The sequence below is a fragment of the Trichosurus vulpecula genome, chromosome 8 (genome assembly GCF_011100635.1).
Source record: "Trichosurus vulpecula isolate mTriVul1 chromosome 8, mTriVul1.pri, whole genome shotgun sequence".
Classification (NCBI taxonomy): Eukaryota; Metazoa; Chordata; class Mammalia; order Diprotodontia; family Phalangeridae; genus Trichosurus; species Trichosurus vulpecula.
In genome coordinates, this window is record NC_050580.1 from 216708092 (window position 1) to 216731785 (window position 23694).

The window sequence follows — 23694 nt, forward strand, 5'->3', positions numbered from 1 at the left end:
GTTAAATAGAGAAGACATTGATTAGCACTAAGTACAGAGCCACATTCCATGTGATCGATAGACTAATATAACTCATCTGCTATTCATTTCTGTAAATTGGTTTACAGAGTACAGGAAAGCTTATTTGCAGTTAGGATATCCAGGAAACACTCAAAGTTCAGCATATTCAAGCTGTTAATATATCTAGATAGCTAACTAACTAGATATAAATACATAAATACAGATGTAGATATAGATATAAAAGATTATCTGTGCACAAATACAATATTCACACACATGCATCAATCCAAATGTGTGCATATGGAACTCAATTCATATAGAACAAAAGTTTTTGGCTCACATAAGTCAGGTTTTATCCTGAGGAGTTTTCAATAATCATAGTTTCTGCTGCTAATGTTCCAACCTAGGGTTTCCCCTGGGAACATCTGAATTTGTCTCACTTCTTGCTCTAATCTAGGTATACACAATTCACTTGCAAATACTCCTAGCTGTGAAGATATGGAACATAGAACATGCTTATTATATCAACAAAAAATACAGAAAGGACTCACACCTCAGCATACACAATATAGTCAAGAATACTTGCCACTCTGGTGACATACTTCCCACAGGAGAACAGTACAGTCAAGTTAGACTTATACTGTGAGGTTGAGATCTGCCCCTCATATACCATGTAGGAAATGATTTAGAGTTTGCTAGGGAATCAAACAATCTACCCCACTGGTGAATTCCACCTTCCCCATGGACCTAAATGCCTGATCCAGACATAGAGATCTCTATTGGAACCAGAGTTGACTTCCTCTGCACTTCATCTGTACAATACATATGATTCCCAGTACCAGTGAAGGACAAGATCATAGGATCATAAAGCCAAAAGCTGCTGCGAAGGATTGGTTTTGTTTTTTTTTTTTATATTATAGCTCAGTGCTTCATTGCACCTTGTTCCTGGCTCCCGTGGCTCCCATCTTGAACCAGAAACTCTCAGTTTGGTCTATGAACTTCCTTCACTCTGCTATGACCACATAGTAACTGCAAGCAACAGCTCTTCATATGTGAGTTCTCCTCTCCCTCCCACTCCCCCACCCCCATCGAGTGCCATAAATTATTTCAAATTAACCCCCCTCCTGACTAGATGATGCCTTAAGAAAGTACTAGAAACATTAAGGAGACTGAACGAGAAAATTTGGCAGCCACTGCCAGTAACCTTGCCACAACCACAAAATCCCGGTGTATTCATATGCATTCATCTACATGTAAAGGCATAGTGAACCTTTCTCCAAAATTTCTGACTAGATACTAGTTTCCATTTTGTGTATTTCCATGCTCCTCAATTCATATTTATATAGTGTAGCAAATATCATCACTGGGTGAAATAATAGAGCTATTTGTCCTACAAATGTATAATTGCCAATAATGTGAAAAAGGGAGTATATTAGTGAACGTGAACTAATTTCTCTTTCTAATATGAGATTTAAGAAATAATGAAATTCATTTTTCTATAAAATTATGCTTCTGATATAGTTGAACCTTCTTAATCCTTAAATCCTTATGTCCTTTTTTATTAAATGTTAAAGATGGGAAAAAATGAAAGGTATCATTTAATACATGAAAAAATGACTTGTTACAATTTGGATTGAATTAGCAGAAATGTGGAAATGCTCTTTTTTGAATTTGGTGGATGGCATGGATTTTTCAAGTATCCTGCAGATCACTGATCCATCCATTTAAACTTCTGCCCTCATAACTAGATATTTTCAGAATGCAATCTAAAATGTCTACAGTATGCTAAGTAAAATTAGCTAGAATAGAAAAGTCATATCAATGAAAGGGTACATTTTTATACTGTCTAGATAAGACTAATCAGATGGGGTTAAGTCCACTGGGCTTTTTTTGACCACCATTTTAATGGGAGCTGTGTGGGGTAGGGTAAGGCATATAATTTTTCATTAGGTTCCTGACAATAATATCTTTTCCATCTAGTATAAATGATAAACCAATGGGGCTCAAAGTCAGAAGATGTCACATGGCTTTGATCGAATTTTTCATGGATGAAGAAGGGAAAACTACCTATTTACCAGGGAACAGGGTTAACCTTGGGCTGAACTGTGAAGAAAGTGAAATCTGTCCTTTTCTAAGTTTCTACCCTTTTGGCTGCCCTGTCAATCCAGTGCCTCTGTCACAGTCTCCAGAGGAACCCAAATGATTCCCAATACATCTGCCTTCTTTCCTTTCCTCTCACAAATCTGTGCTTTCTCCAACACCTCAACCAAAAATTGAATCTCATTCCCTAAAGGGTTTGTTCTCTGCTGTTTGAGGAATATGTCAAAGTTAATTGAATAAAGAATCCCCAGCTAAAAAGTTAGGCTCCTTGTTGTTGAGTCACTTTTCAGTCGTATCTGACTCTTCATGGCAAAGATAGCCTTCTCCATTTATTCTCGATTTTACAGACAAGGAACTGAGGCAAACATGGTGAAGTGATTTGCCCAGAGTCACATAGCTAGTGAGTGTCTGAGGTAGGATTTGAACTCATGAGGGCGAGTAGTCTTCCTGATTCCAAGCCAGTGCTTTCTCCACTGCATGACCCCAGCTACTTAGAGAATACAATATACTTACTAAATTAAAATGTCGAAGGTCCTCAAAAATAAGTCTAATGATGAAGATTGCAACACAAGACAGTAAGCCAGAGATGGAAGTACTTTTGTTTCCAGGATTAAAAACTGGGAAGGACCTTAGTGATAATATAGTCTAGCCATTCATTTTATAGATGAGGAAATTATTCCTTGGCACGAGACAGTAAGAGACAACAGAGATTTGAATACAGATATTTTAAATCCCTAGCTTTTTTTAAGGCTTTGCTCAAGAGTCAACTCCTATGCAATGTCTTTTCTTACCTCCTTTGTGAGAGCTCATTCAACTTCCTGGCAATTGCCTATTGGCCCATCTCATCAAGGCAAGATATCCCAAAATATGAAGTACTGAAGAAAAGACCTGCATGAATATTAAATTGGTTACTGCATCTACAATAAACTTTAGAATTTCTAGACTGGCACAGGATCATCAAAGTACCAAATCAGAAATTCAGACCATGAAAACATTTTAGCACCTTTGCCATCATTCTTCTTTGTTTTGTCATTTAGACCCTTATATGAAGTGGGGTCCTGGGCTCTGGGGAAATTTTTCAGACTCTAGCTAAAGCCAAGGAGAAGTTTCAGGTCAGTTGTGGGGTACATCAGACTGTCTCCCTTCCTACTTTTCTTCCTCCCTTCATACTCTCAACCAATTACAATATTCAAAGACCTCAAAGTGCAGATCTAGGAGTGGAGTTAACAGAAATACTCCTGGAAAGGGAGGAAAATTGATGAAGCTTACATGTTAGAGATGAAAGCTTTACTCTTTAAAAGGAGAGTAAAACTCCTGCTTTGCAGTTGCTGCATCCCCCTAATCTGATGTATACTTGTCTGCAGGCCTCCTGAAACTTCAGTCACTATGAAGAATATACTTCAATAAAGCTTATTTGGATCATAGATTTGAGTTAGAGGGGATCTTAGAAGCCATTTAAATTAGCCCCTTCATTTTGCAGATAAGGAAACTGAAGCCTAGAGAAGTAAAGACATTTGGGCAGGGTCACACAGGTGGCAGAGCTGGAATTTGAACTCAGGTCATCTAACTCCTAACACAGCAATCTTTCCACTGTACCATGCTACTATGTAAGTTTTGTGTGTGGGTTTTCTCCTTTTTCCTTTCTAGAATAGATGCTGACTAATCATAAAATCACTCATTTGAAGAAGCATTTACCAATAAGTGTAGGAGTAAAATGGGTAGTGTAATTTGGTCATTTCTCCTTTTCATTTTAGGAAATAGAAATCCTACAAATTCCAACAAAGAGTGTTAATCCACTCTCTAGTTGTAGTGTTCTCTCCCTCCTGAAATTACTTTTTATGTAATATGTATTTGGTTATCTGTTGAGAAATGGCACCCAACTCCCCCTTCCAGTAACATGTAAGCTCCTTTAGTTAAGAGACCAAATGCCTAGCACAATGGCCATACTGCTTCCCTTTTAAAACTATCAAGGCATATCACTGCTCTGACTGCCCAAATTTTCAATGGGTTGTTTTCTAAACATTTGCTTTTAAATTATTTGGTCCAAACTCAAGACTTTTTTCTCTTGTTAACACCAGTTTCATTAGCTTTGATGTTTATTTAAGACTAGAAGATTAGAAATATGCATATACATGTATTATACATAATATACATATCATATATATACTCATACAAAAACATTCAATAAGCACCTATTATGCATCATGAACTCTGTGTGTGTATGTGTGTGTGTGTGTGTGTGTGTGTGTGTATGTGTGTGTAATAGAGACAGAGAAGCAACTGTTCTGAGGTTTCAACAGTTTATTAAATAAACACATTTTTAAGACTAGTTTAGGACTCAGAGTTGAATGTTTAATTAATGAAATTACAATTTGAGTAATTATAAGAAAATATCAAAACATACCCCTGGATTGCCTTAAAAATCAAATGATGGGAAATGATCAATCAACATTTATTAAACTCCTACTATGTGCCAGACATTGCTAAACACTAGGGTTACAAAAAGAAGCAGAAGACAATCCCTGCCCTCGAGAAGCTCACAATCTGATGGAGGAAACAGCATATAAACAAAAATATACAAACAAGTTGTATACAAGATAAATTGGAAACAATAAGCAAAGGGAAGGCACTAGAATTAATAGGGGTTGGGAAAGCCTTCCTGAAAAACATGGGATTTAGTGGAGACTTAAAAGAAGCCAGGGAAGCCAGGAGCCAGAGATGAGGAGGGAGTATGAGGGACGGCCAGAGAAAATGCCCAGAGATGAGAGATGGAGTGTCTTGTACATGAAACAACAAGGAGCTAGTGTCACTGCATTAAAGTGTACAAGTAAGGCATAAGAAGACTGAAAAGGTAGAAGGAGCGAGATTATAAAGGGCCTTGTATGCCAAACAAAGCATTTTGTATTTGATCCTAAAGGTAATAGGGAGCCACTCAAGTGTATTGAGTAGAGGGAGTGGGGTGGGGGATGACATGATCAGAACTGTGTTTTTGAAAAAAATCACTTTAGTGGCTAAATGGAGATTGGAATAGGAACATACTTGAGGGAGGCATTCCCACAAGCAGGCTATTGTAATAATCAAGGTGAGAGGCGATGAGGGCTTGCACCAGAGTGGTGGCAGGGGCACAGTTGAGAGCTATTACAAATGTAAAGGCAAGAGGCCTTGGGTAACAGATTGGATATGGGGGTGGGGAGGTGGAGTGAGAGATACTGAAAAGTCAAGAACGACTTCTAGGTAAGCCTGAAAGACCAGCAGGATAGTGTTACCCTATACAGTAAGACGGAAGGCGGGAGATGGGGTTAGGCTGAGGGGGTTGAGGAAAGATAATGAGTTTCATTTTGGATATGTTGAGTTTAAGAAATCTACTGGACATCCAATTTGAAGTGTCTGCAAGGCAGTTAGAGATGAGAGATTGGAGGGTAGCAGAGAGGTTGGGGCAGGGTAAATAGATTTGAGAATCCTCAACATAAAGATGATAATTAAATCCTTGAAAGCATGATGAGATCCCCAAGTGAAATTGTATAGAGGGAGAAGAGAAGAAGACCCAGGACAGAACTCTGTGGGATACCTGCAGTTAGAGGGCATGATGGATGAGGATGCAGCAAAGGAAACTGGGAAGGAGCACTTGGATAGGTAGGAGAACCAGAAGAGAGTGATAATCAGTGTCAAAAGCTATAAAGAGGTTGAGGAGAGGGAGGACTGAGAAAAAGCCATTGTATTTGGAAAGAGATCACTGGGAACTTTACAGAGCACAGTTTCAGTGGGATGATAATGTCAGAAACTGGGCTGTAAGGGGTTAAGAAGAGCATGAGAGGAGACAAACTGGATGCACCTATTATAAGAGAGCCTTTTCCTTTCTTTTCTTTTTGTAAATACTATTTTATTTTTTTCAATTACATGTATAGTTTTCAACATTCATTTTTTATAAGATTTTGAGTTCCAAGTTTTTTCCTTCCCCTCTCCCTCACCAAGACAGCAAGCAATCTGATAAAGGTTATATATGTGCAATCACATTAAACGTATTTCCACATAAGTCATGTTGTGAAGAGCCCACAAAGTGGTAGAGGGAGGCAGGGTTCCAGCCCAGGACAGCCTGGATGATTGCTGGGTGAGGTGTATCGCCCATGGAGCTGGGAGCAGAGCGGAGTGGAGCAGAGCCCAGCGTGGGCCGCATGGACCAGCCAGACCAGGAGCCGGGCAGAGCGGGCCCTAGCACCCTGAATCAGTGAGCTGCGGCAGTTGCCAGACTTCTCAACCCACAAACACCAAAGACAACAGAGAAGGTTAGTGGGAAAAGCTGCTGGGGGCAGGGTGATAGAGTTCCTGATTCAGCCACAGCCCCAGGGGCAGTGGAGGTGGAGCAGCTACAGAACTACAGCTGCAGTTGCTTCTGGCCCCAGGCCCACCTGGTGGGAGGAATTAAGTGGCACATCAGAGCAGGAGTGCATAGCCTGCTGAAGATCTAAGCCCAGTCCGGGTTGGGGGTTTTTGGGGAAGGAGGAGTGCTGTAATAGCTCTGAAATCAACAGCGCATCCCCCCAAGCTTGGAGCAAAGTACTCTTTACTCTATAAGCAGTCATACCCTGCTGAAAAACTCAAGGATCAAGTAAGTAGGCTGGGAACATGGCCAGGCAGCGAAAACGCACCCAGATGCAGTCTCGGATTTTGGAATCTTTCTTTGGTGACAAAGAAGACCGAAACATACAGCCAGAAGAAGTCAACAAAGTCAAAGAGCCTACAACAAAAGCCTCCAAGAAAAACATGAACTGGTCTCAGGCCATGGAAGAACTCAAGAAGGATTTGGAAAAGCAAGTTAGAGAAGTAGAGGAAAAATTGGGAAGAGAAATGAGAAGGATGTGAGAAAACCATGAAAAACAAGTCAATGACTTGCTAAAGGAGACCCAAAAAAATACTGAAAACTATACTGAAGAAAACAACACCTTAAAAAATAGACTAACTCAAATGGCAAAAGAGCTCCAAAAAGCCAATGAGGAGAAGAATGCCTTGAAAGGCAGAATTAGCCAAATGGAAAAGGAGGTCCAAAAGAAAATACTACCTTAAAAATTAGATTGGAGCAAGTGGAAGCTAGTGACTTTATGAGAAATCAAGATATTATAAAACAGAACCAAAGGAATAAAAAAAGGAAGACAATGTCAAATATCTCATTATAAAAACCACTGATCTGGAAAATAGATCCAGGAGAGATAATTTAAAAATTATTGGACTACCTGAAAGCCATGATCAAAAAAAAGAGCCTAGATATCATCTTTCAAGAAATTATCAAGGAGAACTGCCCTGATATTCTAGAGCCACAGGGCAAAATAGACATTGAAAGAATCCACAGATCGCCTCCTCAAATAGATCCCAAAAAGAAATCTCCTAGGAATATTGTTGCCAAATTCCAGAGCTCCCAGATCAAGGAGAAAATACTGCAAACAGCCACAAAGAAATAATTTGAGTATTGTGGAAATACAATCAGAATAATTCAAGATCTGGCAGCTTCTACATTAAGAGATCGAAGGGCTTGGAATATGATATTCCAGAAGTCAGTGGAGCTAGGATTAAAACCAAGAATCACCTACCCAGCAAAACTGAGTATCATGCTCCAAGGCAAAATATGGATTTTCAATAAAATAGAGGACTTTCAAGCTTTCTCAGTGAAAAAACCAGAGCTGAATAGAAAATTTCACTTTCAAACACAAGAATCAAGAGAAGCATGAAAAGATAATCAAGGAAAAGAATAAGAAAAAGAAATTGCAAGTGACTTACTAAAATTGAACTGTTTTGTTTACATTCCTACATGGAAAGATGATGTGTATGATTCATGAGACCTCAGTATTAGGGTAGCTGAAGAGAATATGCATATATATATATGTGTGTGTGTGTGTGTGTATGTGTATGTATATATATATACACATATATATATGTGTGTGTATGAATGTATCCATGTTATTATATACATATACACACATACATATTATATACATATACATATACATATATATATATATATATATATATATATATATATATATATACAGAGAGAGAGAGAGAGAGAGAGAGAGAGAGAGAGAGAGAGGGAGAGGGCATGGGGTGAGTTGAAGATGAAGGGATGATATCTAAAAGAAATAAAATCAAATTAAGGGATGAGAGAGGAATATATTGAGAGAGGGAGAAAGGGAGAGATAGAATGGGGTAAAATATCTCACATAAAAGTGGCAAGAAAAAACAGTTCTGTAGGAAGAGGGAGCAGGTGAGGGGGAATGATTGAATCTTGCTCTCATCAGATTTGACCTGAGGAGGGAATACCATGCACACTCAATTGGGTATCTTACCCCATAGGAAAGGAGGAAAAAGATAAAAAAAAGGGGGGGGTGATAAAAGGGAGGGCAGATGGGGGGGGGGGAGGTAATCAAAAACAAACACTTTCAAAAAGGGAGAAAATTCAATAAAGGGGAATAGGTTAGGAAGGAGCAAAATGTAGTTAGTCTTTCACAACTTGAGTGTTGTGGAAGGATTTTACATAATGATATGCATGTGGCCTATGTTGAATTGCTTGACTTCTTAGGGAGAGTGGGTGGGAAGGGAAGAAGGGAGAGAATTTGGAACTCAAAGTTTTAAAAACAGACGTTCAAAAACAACAAAAAAAAAGTTTTTGCATGCAACTAGAAAATAAGATACACCAGCAATGGGGTGTAGAAATTTATCTTGCCCTACAAAAAAGGAAGGGAAAAGGGGATGGGAGGGGAGTGGGGTGACAGAAGGGAGGGCTGACTGGGGAACAGGGCAACCAGAATATACACCATCTTGGAGTGGAGGTGGAGGGTAGAAATGGGGAGAAAATTTGTAATTCAAACTCTTGTGAAAATCAATGCTGAAAACTAAATATATTAAATAAATTAAATAAACTAAAAAAAATTAAAAAAAATAATTGGTCTAATGGCAAAAGAGGCACAAAAGTTCACTGAAGAAAAGAATTTCTTAAAAAGCAAAATAGGCCAAATGGTTTTCCTCCTTTTGTATACCTCCTTTTGGAGGTACAAAAATTCACTGAAGAAAAGAACTTCTTAAAAATTAGAATTGGGTAGGCTCATGACTCCTTAAGACATCAATAAACAACAAAAAAGTCAAAAGAATGAAAAAAGTGAAGAAAATGTGAAATATCTCATTGGAAAAACGACTGACCTGGAAAACAGATGAAGGATAATTTAAGAATTACTGGAGGGAAGATAAGGGAGGGATCATGGGGAGAAGGGGAGGGTAGGTTAAATACTAGGAGGGCAAGGTAGCAGGTAGAAATAAAGTAGTCAGGACGGATGGGAAATAAGAGATATGAACGAATTAAAACAGATTCGGGATAGAATCTTTTAGGGAAAGTATATAATTATATATGTGTGTATACATGTATGTATCTGTATATATGTGTAGGTATATATTAATATCTATCTATAAATATATCCATGCTTAATTGTAGCCTGGGAGGAAGAGAGAGGGGGGGATAAGGGGGGAAAAACAACAAAGTAAAAAGTGTACAGGAGAGAACAAAAGAAAACCTATAAGGAAGCAAAGAAAAGATGGAAAGCTTTTAACATAAGATGTAGTATTCAATATGTAGGCTTTCTTGAAATGAATATATTGCTATATATTTTGAATACTCTCATGTTCTGCTATGCACATGACATTTTTTTCTTATTTTATATTTATGTTTATAATGTTTCTTTTTCTTTTCATATTATGTATTTTAGTATTCAAGTCTAAAATTTAAAAAAAAAAGAGTAAAAAAAATTATTGGATTACCTGAAAGCCATGATCAAAGAAAGCACCTAGATATCATATTTCAAGAAATTATCAAGGAAAACTGCCCCAACATTTTAGATCCAGATGGTAAAATAGAAATTGAAGGAATCTACTGATCACTTCCTGTAAGAAATCCCAAAATGAAAACTCCAAGGCTTATAGCCAAATTCCAGAGCTCCCAGGTCAAAGAGAAAATACTTCAAGCAGCCATAAAGAAACAATTTAAACATTGTGGAATCACAGTCAGGATCACAAGATTTAGTGTCTTCCACTTTAAAGGATTGGAAGGCTGAGAATATGATATTCTGGAAGGCAAAGGAGTTAGGATTACAACCAAGAAAAATCTACCCAGCAAAACTGAGTATAATCCTTAAGGGGAAAAAATTTCTTGTTAATGAAATAAAGAACTTTCAAGAATTCCTGATGAAAAGACCAGCACTGAATAGAAAATCTGATATTTAAACACCAGACTCGAGAGAAGCATAAAAAAGTAAACACTAAAGAATAATCATAAGGGATTCACTGAAGTTAAACTCTTTATTTTCCTATCTTGGAAGATGGTACATGTAATTCCTTATCATTATTATGGCAGTTAAAAGGAGTTTACATAGACAGAGGGCATGAATGTGAGTTGATTATGTTGGAATGATCTCCAAAAAAAGGGGAGAATTGTTTCAACAATCCAGCTAGCAGCTGTTGTAGGGGCGAAAGACCAACAGAAGCCCAACAACAAGCATGCTACCAGCACACTGCAAAAGCACAGGTTCTTTTGATCTGTTTTTCTAAGGAAAGTAACGTTAAGGGGTTGACAAGCTTACTTTAATTCAGCATACAAAAACAATTCACTTAGTTCAGGGGAAAAAAGCCAGCACCCAGAACTTTGGAACAAATACAAACAAATTACAAACATCAACAGACAGACCTTGTCTGATTCAAATCCCAATACATAGTTACTAGAGGTTAACAAAGTCTCAGTATCCGGGTTTACGAGCTGGAGGACTTCTTAGCTATAGCTGCCCAGAGTCTCCGCATCACCTTGAGCCACCACGAGTGAGAGCCCTAAACAAATTACGAACATCCACAGACAGACCAAATACAGATTCATAGTTACCAACATCTAGGTTCAGCCCAGGAGCTCATAACGTGGGCTGGCCCAGAGTCACTCGAGCCACCACTGCTGTGGGAAAGAGCTCCAAAAAATAGGAAGCCAATCCCTGGTTTTATATCTTTTTCAGGGTCAGGGGTGGGTCACACATGCGACTCACCCACGTGACCTAAAATCGTCACGAAGAGGCAACTTAAACCCACCTGGTCTAAGAGCCTCTGATGTCCCAAAACTATCACTCAAAATCATGTGTAAACTAGGCCCTCCCTTAGTTAGCCCCACCTGGGGCCCCACCTTGGTTACCAAGTCACACCCACATAGGTTTAGCACCTAGTTGGGGTTTGGGCCTGGGGCTTAGCACCTAGTAAGACTCAAAGACACTTAATCATTTTAAAACAGTAAGAAAGTCCCAACTCAATTGATATTACAGGGATGCACTAGGAGAAGTGGGAAGGGAGAGGTAGAATAGGGAAAATATTCTCACATAAGAGGCATGCAAGGAAGAGCTTTTACAATAGAAAGGAAAAAGAGGGTGCCAGGCAATACCTCACTCTCTTCAGAATTGTTTCAGAGGGAATACACACACACACATAGAGTTCTGTAAGTTACCCAATAGGAAAACAGGTCGGGAAGGGGATAAGAGATATGGTGGTAGGGGAGAGGGGGTGATGATAAAATAGAGGGCAGATTAAAGGCAGCAAAGGTTAGAAGCAAAATAGACTTTTTAAAAAATTAATTTGTTTTTAGTTTTCAACATTGATTTTTACAAGATTTTGAGTTCTAAATTTTCCCTCCTCTCCAAAATGGCATGTAATCTGATATAGGATATAGACGTATGTTCATATTAAACGTATTTCCACATTAGTCATGTTGTGAAAGAAGAATCAGAACATATAAGGGACAAAATAGACTTCTGAGGAAGGACAGAATACAGGAAGAAAGAGAAGGCAATGGGATTGAGAAAAATACACAGTGATCATAATTGTGAATGTGAATGGGATGAGCTCATCCATAAAACAGGAGCAGACAGCAGAAACCAGAATCCAAAATGCTAACAAGTGACACCACTGAAACAGAAAGACACACATAGAGTTAAAATAAGTGGCGGCAGCAGAATATATTTCAGCCAAAATAAAAAAGGCAGGTAGCAACCATGATCTCAAAGCAAAAGCAAAAACAGATCTAATTGAAAGAGAGGTTCAGGGATACTACATTTTGCTAGAAGGTACCACAGTATTGAGTATCAAAAATTTTTACAGCAAGTTTCTCTGATAAAGTCCTCATTTCCCAAATACATAGTGAGTATAGAACTGAGTTGGATTTATAAAAATAAGAGCCATTCCCCAATTGATAAATGGTCAAAAGATATGAATAGACAGTTTTCAGAAGAAATCAAAGCTATCGATAGCATGTGAAAAAATACTCTAAATCACTACTAAAGAAATGTAAATTAAAACAACTCTGAGCTATAGCCTCACCCTATCAGAAATGAGAAAGGCTGAAGGGAATAGGGGAAAAATAGGTATGCTAATGAACTGCTACAGTAGTGAGTTCCATTCTGGAGAACAATTTGGAACTATGCCCATAAGGTTGTAAAACTGTGTATACTCTTTGATCCTGCAATACCACTACTGCATCTATGTCCCACGAGATCAAAGAAAAAGAGCCTATATACCCAAAAATACTTATAGCAGCTCTTCTCATGGTGGCAAAAAATTGGAAATCAAGGGGATGCTCATCAGTTGAAGAATGGCTGAGCAAGTTGTGGCATATGATTTTAATGGAGTATTGTGCTACAAGAAATGGATGAGGGGACTAGTTTTCAGAAAAGCATGGAAAAGCATTCAGAAAAAGCACCTATATAAACTGAAGCAAAGTAAAGTGAGAAGAATGGGGAGATAGTCATGTACAGTAACAACAATGTTGTAATGATGATTAATTGTGAAAGACTTGGCTACTCTGATCAACACAATGATCCAAGACAATTACAAAGAATTTATGAAGAAAAAATGCTGTCAATCTCCAGAAAGAGAACTGTGAACTCTAAGTGCAAAGTGAAGTATAATTTTCTCACTTTATTTTTTCTTGCTTTTTAAAAAAAAATTATGGCTAACATGAAAATATTTTGCATGATTTCATATGAACAACTGACATACTGTTTGCCTTCTCAAGTGCGCAAGGATGCGGGTTAAAGAGATGGAAAGTTTGGAAATCAATTTAAAAAGATGATGTTAAAAATAAATAAGAAAAATTTTAAAAGAAAATAAAATGAAGGCTGGGCATGCAGTACACTAAAAAATGAGCAAGTGTAAGGGAAACATGATTTTTATTCTCTTTCAGTAAGCAAAACATGAAATCTGAATTTTCATTAAAATTTTAAGAAGAACAAATTAAATTGGTTACTTTTTTAATTATACAGACTCATGATGGAATGGCCTAAAAATAACATTGAAATACAGAATTTTAGCTCCCCAATACAAAGAAACACATACAGTAAATTCTGTTAACTAGTCAAATTCAGGTAACTGGATGCCTAAAAACCCTGAGTGTAATTAATAAAAAAATATGTGGTTTAATAATTTTCACATTTTGGTCCAGATCTGTGTTTTCATTGATGAAGGAAATTCCTAACGATGAAACTCCCTCTAGCAATGCAAATCAGCAACTGTTCTATAATTACAATATTGAAGAGTTAGGTGGAGCACTGAAAAATTATGAATTGCTGAGAGTCAAATGGCCAGTGTGTCACAGGCAGGATCATCTTTTAAGATCAGCTCTCTACAGCACACCATTACACTACCATGATGCCTCTCACTTTAAAAAAAAAATTAGGAAATAAGAATCATATTGAATACAACTAAAAAAAATGTCTTTGGTAATTTAGAATACATTTAATTCAGGGTCTTACAACACTTAATGGTGATTGCCATGGACATTAGCATGATCCCAAGACCTATGTGCAATAGTGGAAGGAATAAGAGAATCAGAATTTGAGAACTGGGAGTTCAGAAACCATCTATTCTAAACCATACATAAAAGAAATGCCTAATATTACCCATTAATAGAGTTCTGGGTATTTGCATGCATACTATCACCAGAATAAAGTAGGTAGGAAGGACATAACAGTTTAAGCTTCGATGAGTAAGTTACATACAGTGATGCAATTTTTAAAAGACAATACGATTGCTTCTTAGAATTTTATAGAATCACTTGAATGATCACAAAAAATATTCAGTCCAAAGTTTAACAACTCTCTCAAAGTTTCAAAAGTTCTTTTAATTTCAGTCTGCACCATCTTTCCTCAGCCCACAGCATTAGTTTTCAACATGGTAACTTCAAACATGTGACTTTTATTTGAGAGCACAATTAGAAGAGAAGCTGCTTCTGGGGTCCTCACAAAAGCTAAGTATTTTTGGCCTTTCTCATAGGGTCTACAAAATAATGAGAAGGCTAAAATGTTCCTGTGAGGAATTGGAAAGCGAATCTTTCCTGAGACCTCCTGCTTGCCTAGACCTAGCAAAGGAAATGCCAAATACAAAATCAACAACTTAAGTTTCTATTGCAACAAAAAATTAACAGTTTGACTCTGTGCCCTTAGTTTGCCCTGCAGTCCCTCTGACTGAATTGTTTAGCCTTTCTGGAAGTTATTTGGCAAAGACTTCTAGAAAGTCAAGGATATTCTTATTTATGGAAAAGGCATGTGGCTGGAGTGCAAGTTCTCTTAAATATAACAAGACAAGTGAGTTTTGTACAGAAAAAGAGGTCTTGTCAAATATGAGCCTTGTAGAGTGGTTAGAGTGCTGGGCTAAGTCAGGAAGACCTAGGTTAGAATTCTGTCTCTGACCTTCATGAGGTATATGAAGCCTTTTTGAACCTGTTTATTCATCTGTAAAATGAAGATATCACCTGTTGCACCCATTTTATAGGTTTGTTTTGAGGCTCAAATGAGATAATGTATGTAGTCTGCAAACCTTACATCACCATATAAATCAGTTGTTATTAGTAGTATATTGCCCTAAGCTCAAATATTAATTGGTATGAATGCTGTCCTGCAGAGAGATGCAAAAATGGCCTAGCTCCCAACTAATGTTAAAGAAACATGTCAAGCCTCCACTACAATGAACTATAGATAGTAAAAATATAAGGTTAATACTTCCTTAGGAAGTGAACAAAATCATTATTTGCAAGGCATGGTTATTATTATTATTATTGGGGGAAGTGGCAAGATGTAGTGGAAAGAAAAACAGGTTTAGTGTCACAGGATTTATTTTTCCTATCCCAGCTTTGCCACTACTAGTTGTGTGACCTTAGGCAAGCCACCTCTCTTTGGGCCTCCATTTCCTCATCTGTAAAATGAGGAGGTTCATATTAGATAATTCCTAAAATCTCTACTGCTTGAATCGTACAATCTTATTCACAACATAATCTCTGGTAATGCTTCAGAAACCTGATTAACTTTAAACAATAAAAGAGAGGGAAGGGAAATTTATCTGAAGATGGTCAATCACCCAACCACTCCCACAGGACAATCCTCCAGAAAGCTCACAGCATGATGGGGAATGGGATGGGAAGGAGTTTTTTTTAAGAACTGGTAAAATCTAGTTAAACCTCCAACACGTGAAAGAGAGGAAAGGGAGATTTCCTTGCCCTACCATTCAAACCCAGGGTCAATTAAAAATTTTACCACGATGAAGGGGAGGGGAAGTCGGGAGCAGAAAGGTGGTAAGGAGGTAGGTAGCTCAAAAAGCTAGAAAGATTCAATCATTCCCCCTGAAAGAGGTAGAGGACAAATTTCCCTGGACTTCATATCCTCCCTCTAAACAGTTCCACATGAGCAACTAGGGTTATAAGGGGGATGGGATGGGAAAGGTGTTAAGGAGGTAGGTAGCTTGGAGGACTGGTAAGAGTCAGTTCAACTTCCAACACACAGAAGGGGTATGCCTTGGACTTCAGGCATAACTACCAGTTCCCCGGGGCCAATCAGGAATTGGTGGGTGAGGAGCAGAAAGGAGATATTGATCGTAGCTCAAAAAGCTGGAAAGACTCTTTGAATGAAGTGGAGGATAAATTTCCCTGGACCTCAGATCTATTCTCCAAACAATTCCACAGGAACAATTAGGCATAGGGTCACAAGGAGGGTGGGATGAGATTGGGAAGGAGGGAGACAGCTTAAAAAGCTAATCTGATCCATTTCCAAACCATTAGCGTGGTGGAGCGGAATGTCTCCGTAGACTTCACCCAACTAGCTCCACAAAGACAATTAGAAATCGTTAAGGAATTAAGGAAATTTGCAGGAGGAATGGAATGGGGTAGGGTTGGGAAGGAAGCATTTAAGGAGGCACAAAATAGCTCAAAATGCTTGCAAGGCGACGCCCAGGTAAGAAATGGGGTGGGGGAGGAAGGCAGCCACAGGGAGTGTCCAGCAGCTGCCGCCCCCATCGGGTCACTGGTCCTCGTCCTCCCCGTCGTCGTCCTCGTCCTGGTGCCGGATGTACACGACGAGCATGACAAAGCCGGTGACGATGCAGAGGGAGCCAAAGGTCAGGTAGGCGATGCCCAGAAAGGGGTTCTTGCCCCCCATCCACGAGACGCTGCTGAAGACGATGCGCTTTTGGCCGTTGAAGGCCAGTACCGGGTAGTTGTATGTGATGTTCACGCAGTAGGCCCCGCTCGGCAGCCCCGCCGAGTAGTTGCCGAAGCGGATGCGCGCGTACAGCTTGCGGAACGTGGGCAGCGCCGCCGTGCGCATCCACACCACGAAGCCCTGGTTCACGAAGCCCGTGTTGTTGAGGTCCGAGCTCAAGTCGTAGACCGGCAGCGGCCAGTTAGGCGGCTTGGCCGTGCCTTCGAAGGCCAGCTTCAGGCTGCCGTTGACGAGGTCCGGGTTGCGGAACTTGACGTGGTAGTCGGTCCACCAGGCGATGCCGGTGCGGTCAAGGGGCACCTCGACGTAGGCGTCGCCGGGCTGGCGCTGGTGCAGCAGCTTGAAGGAGTCGTTGAAGAGGCTGTTGGCGATGGCGCCGCACGGCGCGATGGGCTCGCCGGCCGAGCTGTACTGGTAGGGTGCGCAGTACTCGGAGGGGTTGCGCAGCGCGCTCGCCAGCCCGCTGAGCTGCTCGTCATCTCGCGAGATCACGTAGCGGCGGTAGTTCTGGTAGAAGTTGGCCAGCTCGTAGTAGAGGAATACGGGGCCCTGGAAGAGCTCGGGCAGCGAGAAGCACCACTGGCAGCTGCAGTTGGCGCGCGGCGGGGCCTCTTGAGTGGCCGCGGCGCAGGCCGAGCAGTTGCCCGTGTCCGAGGCGCCCGTGTAGTCGTACCCCAGCTCCTTGATGCCGTTGGAGGAGTAGTAGAGACCCAGGCCCAGGCCGATGAAAGCCAGCCCCACGCAGAAAAAGAGCGGCAGGACGATGCCGGCCGACAGCAGCGGCTGCCAGGCCGGCAAGCGCTGCTGCGTGAAGGCCGTGTTGTCGGGCTGGTTGGCCCCGGGCGACGTCACGCTCCATGGCATGGCGGCGGCGGGTCCCCCTTGCGGGACCAAAATCGAAGCCCTGAGGCCAAGAACCGGAGGTGGCCCCTCCCCCTAGCCCCGGGGAGCCCGCTGTCGATCCCTTACCCCCAACTCAGGGGCTAGGTGTCCGCTCACATCCAACTTCCGCCTCAGCCCAGGTGAACCTTCCCCCTGGTTCCGCCCTCTACCTAGATGACAAGCTGCACCCCACCCTCGGGCTCCAATTATTTTTCCGATTCCGGGAACCTTGGCTTCAGGTTTCAGGGTTTTCCCCCCGCCCCTCCGGGTGAATGGCAGTCCAGGGCTGCCTGTGACGGGGCTGATGGCTTTCCAGGTAGCACTGAGTTTCACTTGGGCTTCTGCCAGCTCGTGACGGGAATCTCTGGGCCCGACCCTCCCTGCACTGACTTCTCAGAAGCCTTATCTTATACTTAGCACAAAATCTCCTGTTCTCCAGAGGCTGCTGCTTATTTCTGCTCTTGGTTTTAAGATTCTCACCTATAAATCCATTTTAACGAGAAAAAGATGAATTATCAGGGCAGCCTGTCTCTGTGGCTATACGTTACTTTTAACTTCCAGCCACTTAAAGAAATGTTCAGATTACTTTCTTTTTTTCACCCAAAGGATACTGATTTTCAAATTTTAAGGGACCCACCTTCATTACTTAGCTAAAAAAGACTTGGGATCCCTACCTCCACTCCATTTTAACAATACACCGGGATGAATATACTTTTATTCAGAAGGGAGCAATTTTCATGGATCTTCTGAGTTCGGGAATTTTCCTGACTTTCATTTCTTATTCCCCTCCAGAACTATTCTTCACCTTGAGCAAAACCTTTGGTTCCTCACTTGTTCCCTGGTTTTCCAGTCTATTAAGCGTGTGGTCAGCTACTTTCTTTTCTCCAAACTTAAATCCCTTTTCCCTTTGACCTGCTAACCCACAACCCTGGGTAACTTCTATCACCTACTTTTTCCGCTCCTGTGCTTGAACTTCCTGGTGCTGTTGGAAGAAAGTATTATATTTTGCAAGACTGCATCTACTACAAATTTATGCCAACTTAAACTAGGCCTTCAGGGCTACGAGGCATACTTTTTATTGGTCTTCTTTTGATCACAATTGTGTTACTTAACTAAATTAATAATATCTCTCCATGCCAGAAAAAAATATAAAAGGGCTTGGGGCTCTCTCCCTTTTTCAAACCTCTTCTGCATGTTGCCTGGTACAATGGTACAATAGAGTGGGCCATTAAAACTGTCATGTAGGGCTTCAATGTGAAAACCAAGGCAGGGAAAAAAAGGGAATTTTGATCTGTGCCAGGATAATGGAAGGTTCACAGATTAGACCAAGAAATAAAGGCAGGAAGCATCACTAAACACTTGGAACCAAGAAACAATTTTGAAGCTCTCTACCCATACTGGACAAATTCACTAGTTGTCTTCCTCCCATGTCTGGAATTTTCTCCCTCCTCTTCAAGCTTCCTTCTAGCTTCAAATTGTAGCTAAAACCCACTTTTTTTACAAGAAAACTTTCTTGATCCCCTTTAATGCTAATGCCTTCCCCTCTGTTGATTATCTCCAATTTATCTTGTAACTTGTTTTTACATATTTTGTATGCTGTCTCCCCAGTTAGATTATGAACTCCTTTAAAGTACAGACTACCTCTCCCCACCCCCATCCCCCTTGTATGTTCAGCTCTTAGCATACTGCCAGGCACAAAGTAGGTACTTAATAAGTGGTATTGACTGACAGAAGTGATTGCTTGTTCTCCAAGGAATAATAATCAGAAAGTAGTGTCAGGTAAGGCTGCCCAGGTCAGAGAAAGAAGAGATGAATAATGGTAATTGGTGACTCCCTCTTGAGGGGTACTAAGGCAGCTGTTTTTTAACTTGTTACTTTAATAGAGAATTCTGCTATCTTAAGGCATGTATACACGATGTAACAGAACCTGTCAAGACTTGTCAAAACAGATTACTGCTATCCACTTCCAGTGATTCATGTGGTTCAAATGGTACTGCTGGAAGGAATCAAGAAAGTATTGCCAAAGATTAGAATGTCTTGGGCAAAAAACTATCCTTCACAGGAGCACAGGTGGTATTTTCATCACTGCTGCCTATCTAAAAAAAAAGGAAATCAGAAAAGGAAAGCACATTTGGAACATGAGCAGCTGGTTAAAAAGTTTATCTAAAGATGGGATTTCAATTTGGGGGGTCAAACTCAGAATATAGGAATGTTTTATATCTAACAAGAAGGAATTTGACCAGGGTCTTGCAAATTAAGAGTTAACTGGAAAGAAGTTTCTTTAAAAAGAAGGTTGCCTGTGCACATTCATAAGCTTAGATACTATGGGGACTAGCTACAAAATGGGAAGAATAGCAGTTGAGGCAGAAATCCACAGGAAATGAAACCCAAGAAAGGAATCAGTTGTAAAATATGTGTCCTCTGTATGCCAATGCACAAAGTAGTAAGATATACACAATACACATAATCAATACACTATAAAATAAATGAGATCCTAAAGCAGTTATGCTAATTTAATCTCATAGGTATCACTAAGATTTGGTAGGGTGAGTTCTGTGATTGGAATGTGATTATGGTTGGATACATATTCAAAAGAATAAAGAGACAATGGGGGTAAGTCAGCATTGCATGTTAAGATTTAATGTAGTGTACGTATATTGTGTATGTACATCTATGCATCCATGATGACTCAGAAGTTTTAGTGCAGTTTTAAAGCTTAAAACCTCACTAAGATTTCTGGGATGTACTATATACCGACTGCTACCCACAGGACGGGTGACCCACCTAGCAACGAGAGATCCTCAGGGAAAGACAGAAGGCAGCATGTACCAGGCAAGCCATACTGCCACCACCACTACTACCATCCAGCACCATCTATACCACTATAATTTCCCCAGCAGCCCTGATGGAGACAGCCCAGGATACTGAAGAACCTTAAATATAGCAGTTTTCCAGTCTAGTGCTTATATCTATCCTGAGAAACAACCCCTGTGGAGATGCAGCCTTGCAGCTGCTCCTAAAGGCTGTAAAGATAGCTGCTGAAGATCCAAAAGTTACTGCCACCATAGTCCTTGGCACAACCAAATGGTTCAGTATCAGGTACTGCTTTCATCAATGAAAGGATACTGCCGATGAGGTATTACCATCTACTTTGATGCTGTACCCTAAGGACCATGGGACCTTTCCATCTGACCTGAAGCTGAAAACTTCTATATTGTCTCCCCCATTAGAATATGAACAACTTGAGAGCAGAATCTGCCTTTTCTGTTTATGTCCCCAGCACTTGGCACAATGCTTTGCACATAGTAAGCACTTACTGTTTATGTGAGGAAATCCAGTAACCACAGAGGGGGAAAACAAGATGGAGATTTTTTGAATGAATATCAAGAGGCAGAAACAGATGTGATTTTTACTACAGACCACCTGAACAGAAAGAAAGTAGATACATTTCAGGAATATAACAACCCTGACACAGAAGCATGCCATAGTAATAATGGGAGCTGGAATCTGCTGGAATGCTGTCTGCCAAAGTGGCAAGCAGAAAATAATAGAATTTTGTTCTTAGAAGGGACCTTATCTTTTTTTTAACCACTTCTGTATGACTACATTTTCATTATTGAAGCAACTTTCACTTAACTAAGTACAGCCAAAGAAGATATATTAATCATGTCTGAAAAATGTGTTTGACACTTCTGGCATAGTACATGCAGAGTTAGCCTTAGCCTTAGGAAGACCCTCAGTTTAAGTCCCTCCTCTGATGCAATACTGACTATATGAACCTGAGCAAGTCATTAAACTTCCCTTTGTCTTCAATAAAATCACTTAAGACTTAAGTTGCAGAGAAGGTGCTGATATTTCCTGGTTGACTCATACATTGATGAAATCACAAGTCTAGTATGTTAAAAAAAAATTAAGATCTTTTTCTCAAATCACCGTATTGATTATCCCTCTCATTTTGTGTCATTGCAAATTTGATGAACCTGCATGTTATCTATTGACCTTAAGTCATTGACAAAAATCTCAAACACCACAGGTACATACTTATTAGAACCCTATGGTACACTAATGGAGACTACTCTCCCACCCCACCATGAAAGTGGACATTGAACTCTAACAACTACTTGAGTCCAGCCACGTGATTCAGAATTTTTCTGTCTAGTCCACATCACTTCAATTGTTCCACAAGAATTGTATATAAAACTTTATCCAATGCTTTGCCAAAATATGAGAAAACTATAGCATTAAACTCTGCTAGCTTAGTGATGTCAAAAAAAAAGGAAATAAGGTTAATCTGGCATGACCTGTCCTTAAAAGCTTGTGCTATCTCTTTATAATCTCGATTTCCTTTTCTAAATGTTTTTAAACCATATCTTTAGTGATTTGTTAGAATACTCTGAAGTATCAGTCCTGTAGTTTGTAGTCACTGTACCTCTTTTTAAAAATTGGGACATTCACACTGCTCCAGTTAATTGTGCCACTCACCATGGTGGCTTTTCCAAACCATTTTCCCTCCTGAGACCTCCCATAGTTCCCCTTCGCCCTACCCTTTCAGTTGAGAACCTTGCCTCATATTTCACTGAAAAATTGAGGCTATTCACAAAGAGAGCAACTATTTCTCCTGTTTCACAGGAAGAAGCAGCCCTTCTCCTTCCTAAGGCAAACCTCTGTACATGCACATGTGATCAATTTCCATCTTGTCTTCTACAGCAGATTGCCCTCTCTACCATTCCTATTCTTTGACTAATCTTTAATCTCTGTCTCCTGGATTCTTTCCTATAGATATTCTCATGTCTCCCTCATCTTCAAAAGCCTCTTGCTCGATGTGTCCAACCTTATTAGCTATTTTGTTCTATATCTCATTTCTTTTGATACCTAACTCCTCTCCTCAAAAAAGCTGTCTACATTCAGTCCCCCAATATCCTTTCATCTTATTCTCTTCACAGTCTGCAGTTTGGTTCTGACCTCATAATTTAACCAAAACAGCTCTCTTCAAAGTTACTGATGACATTATAATTGCCGCATTTAGTGGCCTTTTCTCAGTCCTCATCCTTGAACTCTCTGTAGCCTTTGAGACTGTTAATCAGTCTTATCTTTGATACTCTCTTCTCTCCAGGTTTTTGTGATGCTGCTCTCTTCTTATTTTCCTGCCTATCTGAGTGCTCTTAGATGGTCTACTTTGATGGATCTTACTAACCATCAATGTCCTCCATGTTTGTGCCCAGAGGCCTCTTCTGCATTCTCACATTTAGTGATCTTATCAACTCCCATGATTTCATTTATCTCTATGCAGATACTCATATCTGCTTGTCTAGCCCTAACCTCTCTCCCATCTTCAAGTTTTATATTGCCAACTGCCTGTGAGATGTCTTCAACTTGATGTCGTATAGACATTTTAAACCTAACATGTCAATTAGACTCACTTTCCCCCACAATACTTATCCTCTTCTAAATTTCCCTATCACTGTTGAGGGTGCCACCATCCTTCCACTTAATCAGGCTCACAGCCTAGGTGCCATCCCCTGCTTTGGCTCTCGCCACTACTTCCCATGGTTAATCTGTTGCCAAGGCCTATCAGTTTTACCTTCCTAACATCACTTACATGACTGCTTCTTGTCTTTCACACTACTGCCACTCTGAAATAGGTCTATATCAAATCACCCTTGGACTATTGCAATAGTCTGTTGATCTTCTTTTCACAAGTCTCTCCCCTCTGAAGACTATCCTCTACTCAGCTGTCACATTGATCCCCTTAAAACATCAGTCTGACCATGTGATTCCCCTTGCTGCCCCATTCAACAAACTATTGCTTTCAGGATCAGATATAGAATCCTTTGTTTGACTTTAAAGCCCTTATAACATGGTCGATTTCTACCTTACCAGACTCCTTACATTTTATTTCCCTCACATACTCTGTGATACAGTGACACTGGCCTTCTTGCTTTTCCTCATACATGACATTCCATCTTCTTACTCAGAGCATTTTCATTGGATGTTTCTCATGCCTAGAAGAACTCTGTTCCTCCTTCTCTCTACCTCCTAGCTTCTCTGGTTTCCTTGAAGTCTGAGTTGAAGCCCCACTTTCTTCAAGAAGCCTTTCATAGTCTTTCTTAATCTTGGTACCTTCCCTCTGAGATTACATTTAATTTATCTAGTATATATTTTGTTC

At 40.1% G+C, this 23694-nt stretch overlaps 1 protein-coding gene across 1 annotated transcript; it reads right to left on the reverse strand.

The window, feature by feature from the left end:
- Window positions 1–13392: 13392 nt before the first annotated feature.
- TMEM30B (transmembrane protein 30B) lies at window positions 13393–17687 on the reverse strand. The gene has a single exon (XM_036735828.1). The coding sequence runs from the start codon at window positions 17508–17510 to the stop codon at window positions 16446–16448; it is 1065 nt and encodes a 354-aa protein (XP_036591723.1). The 5' UTR covers window positions 17511–17687; the 3' UTR covers window positions 13393–16445.
- Window positions 17688–23694: the final 6007 nt, after the last annotated feature.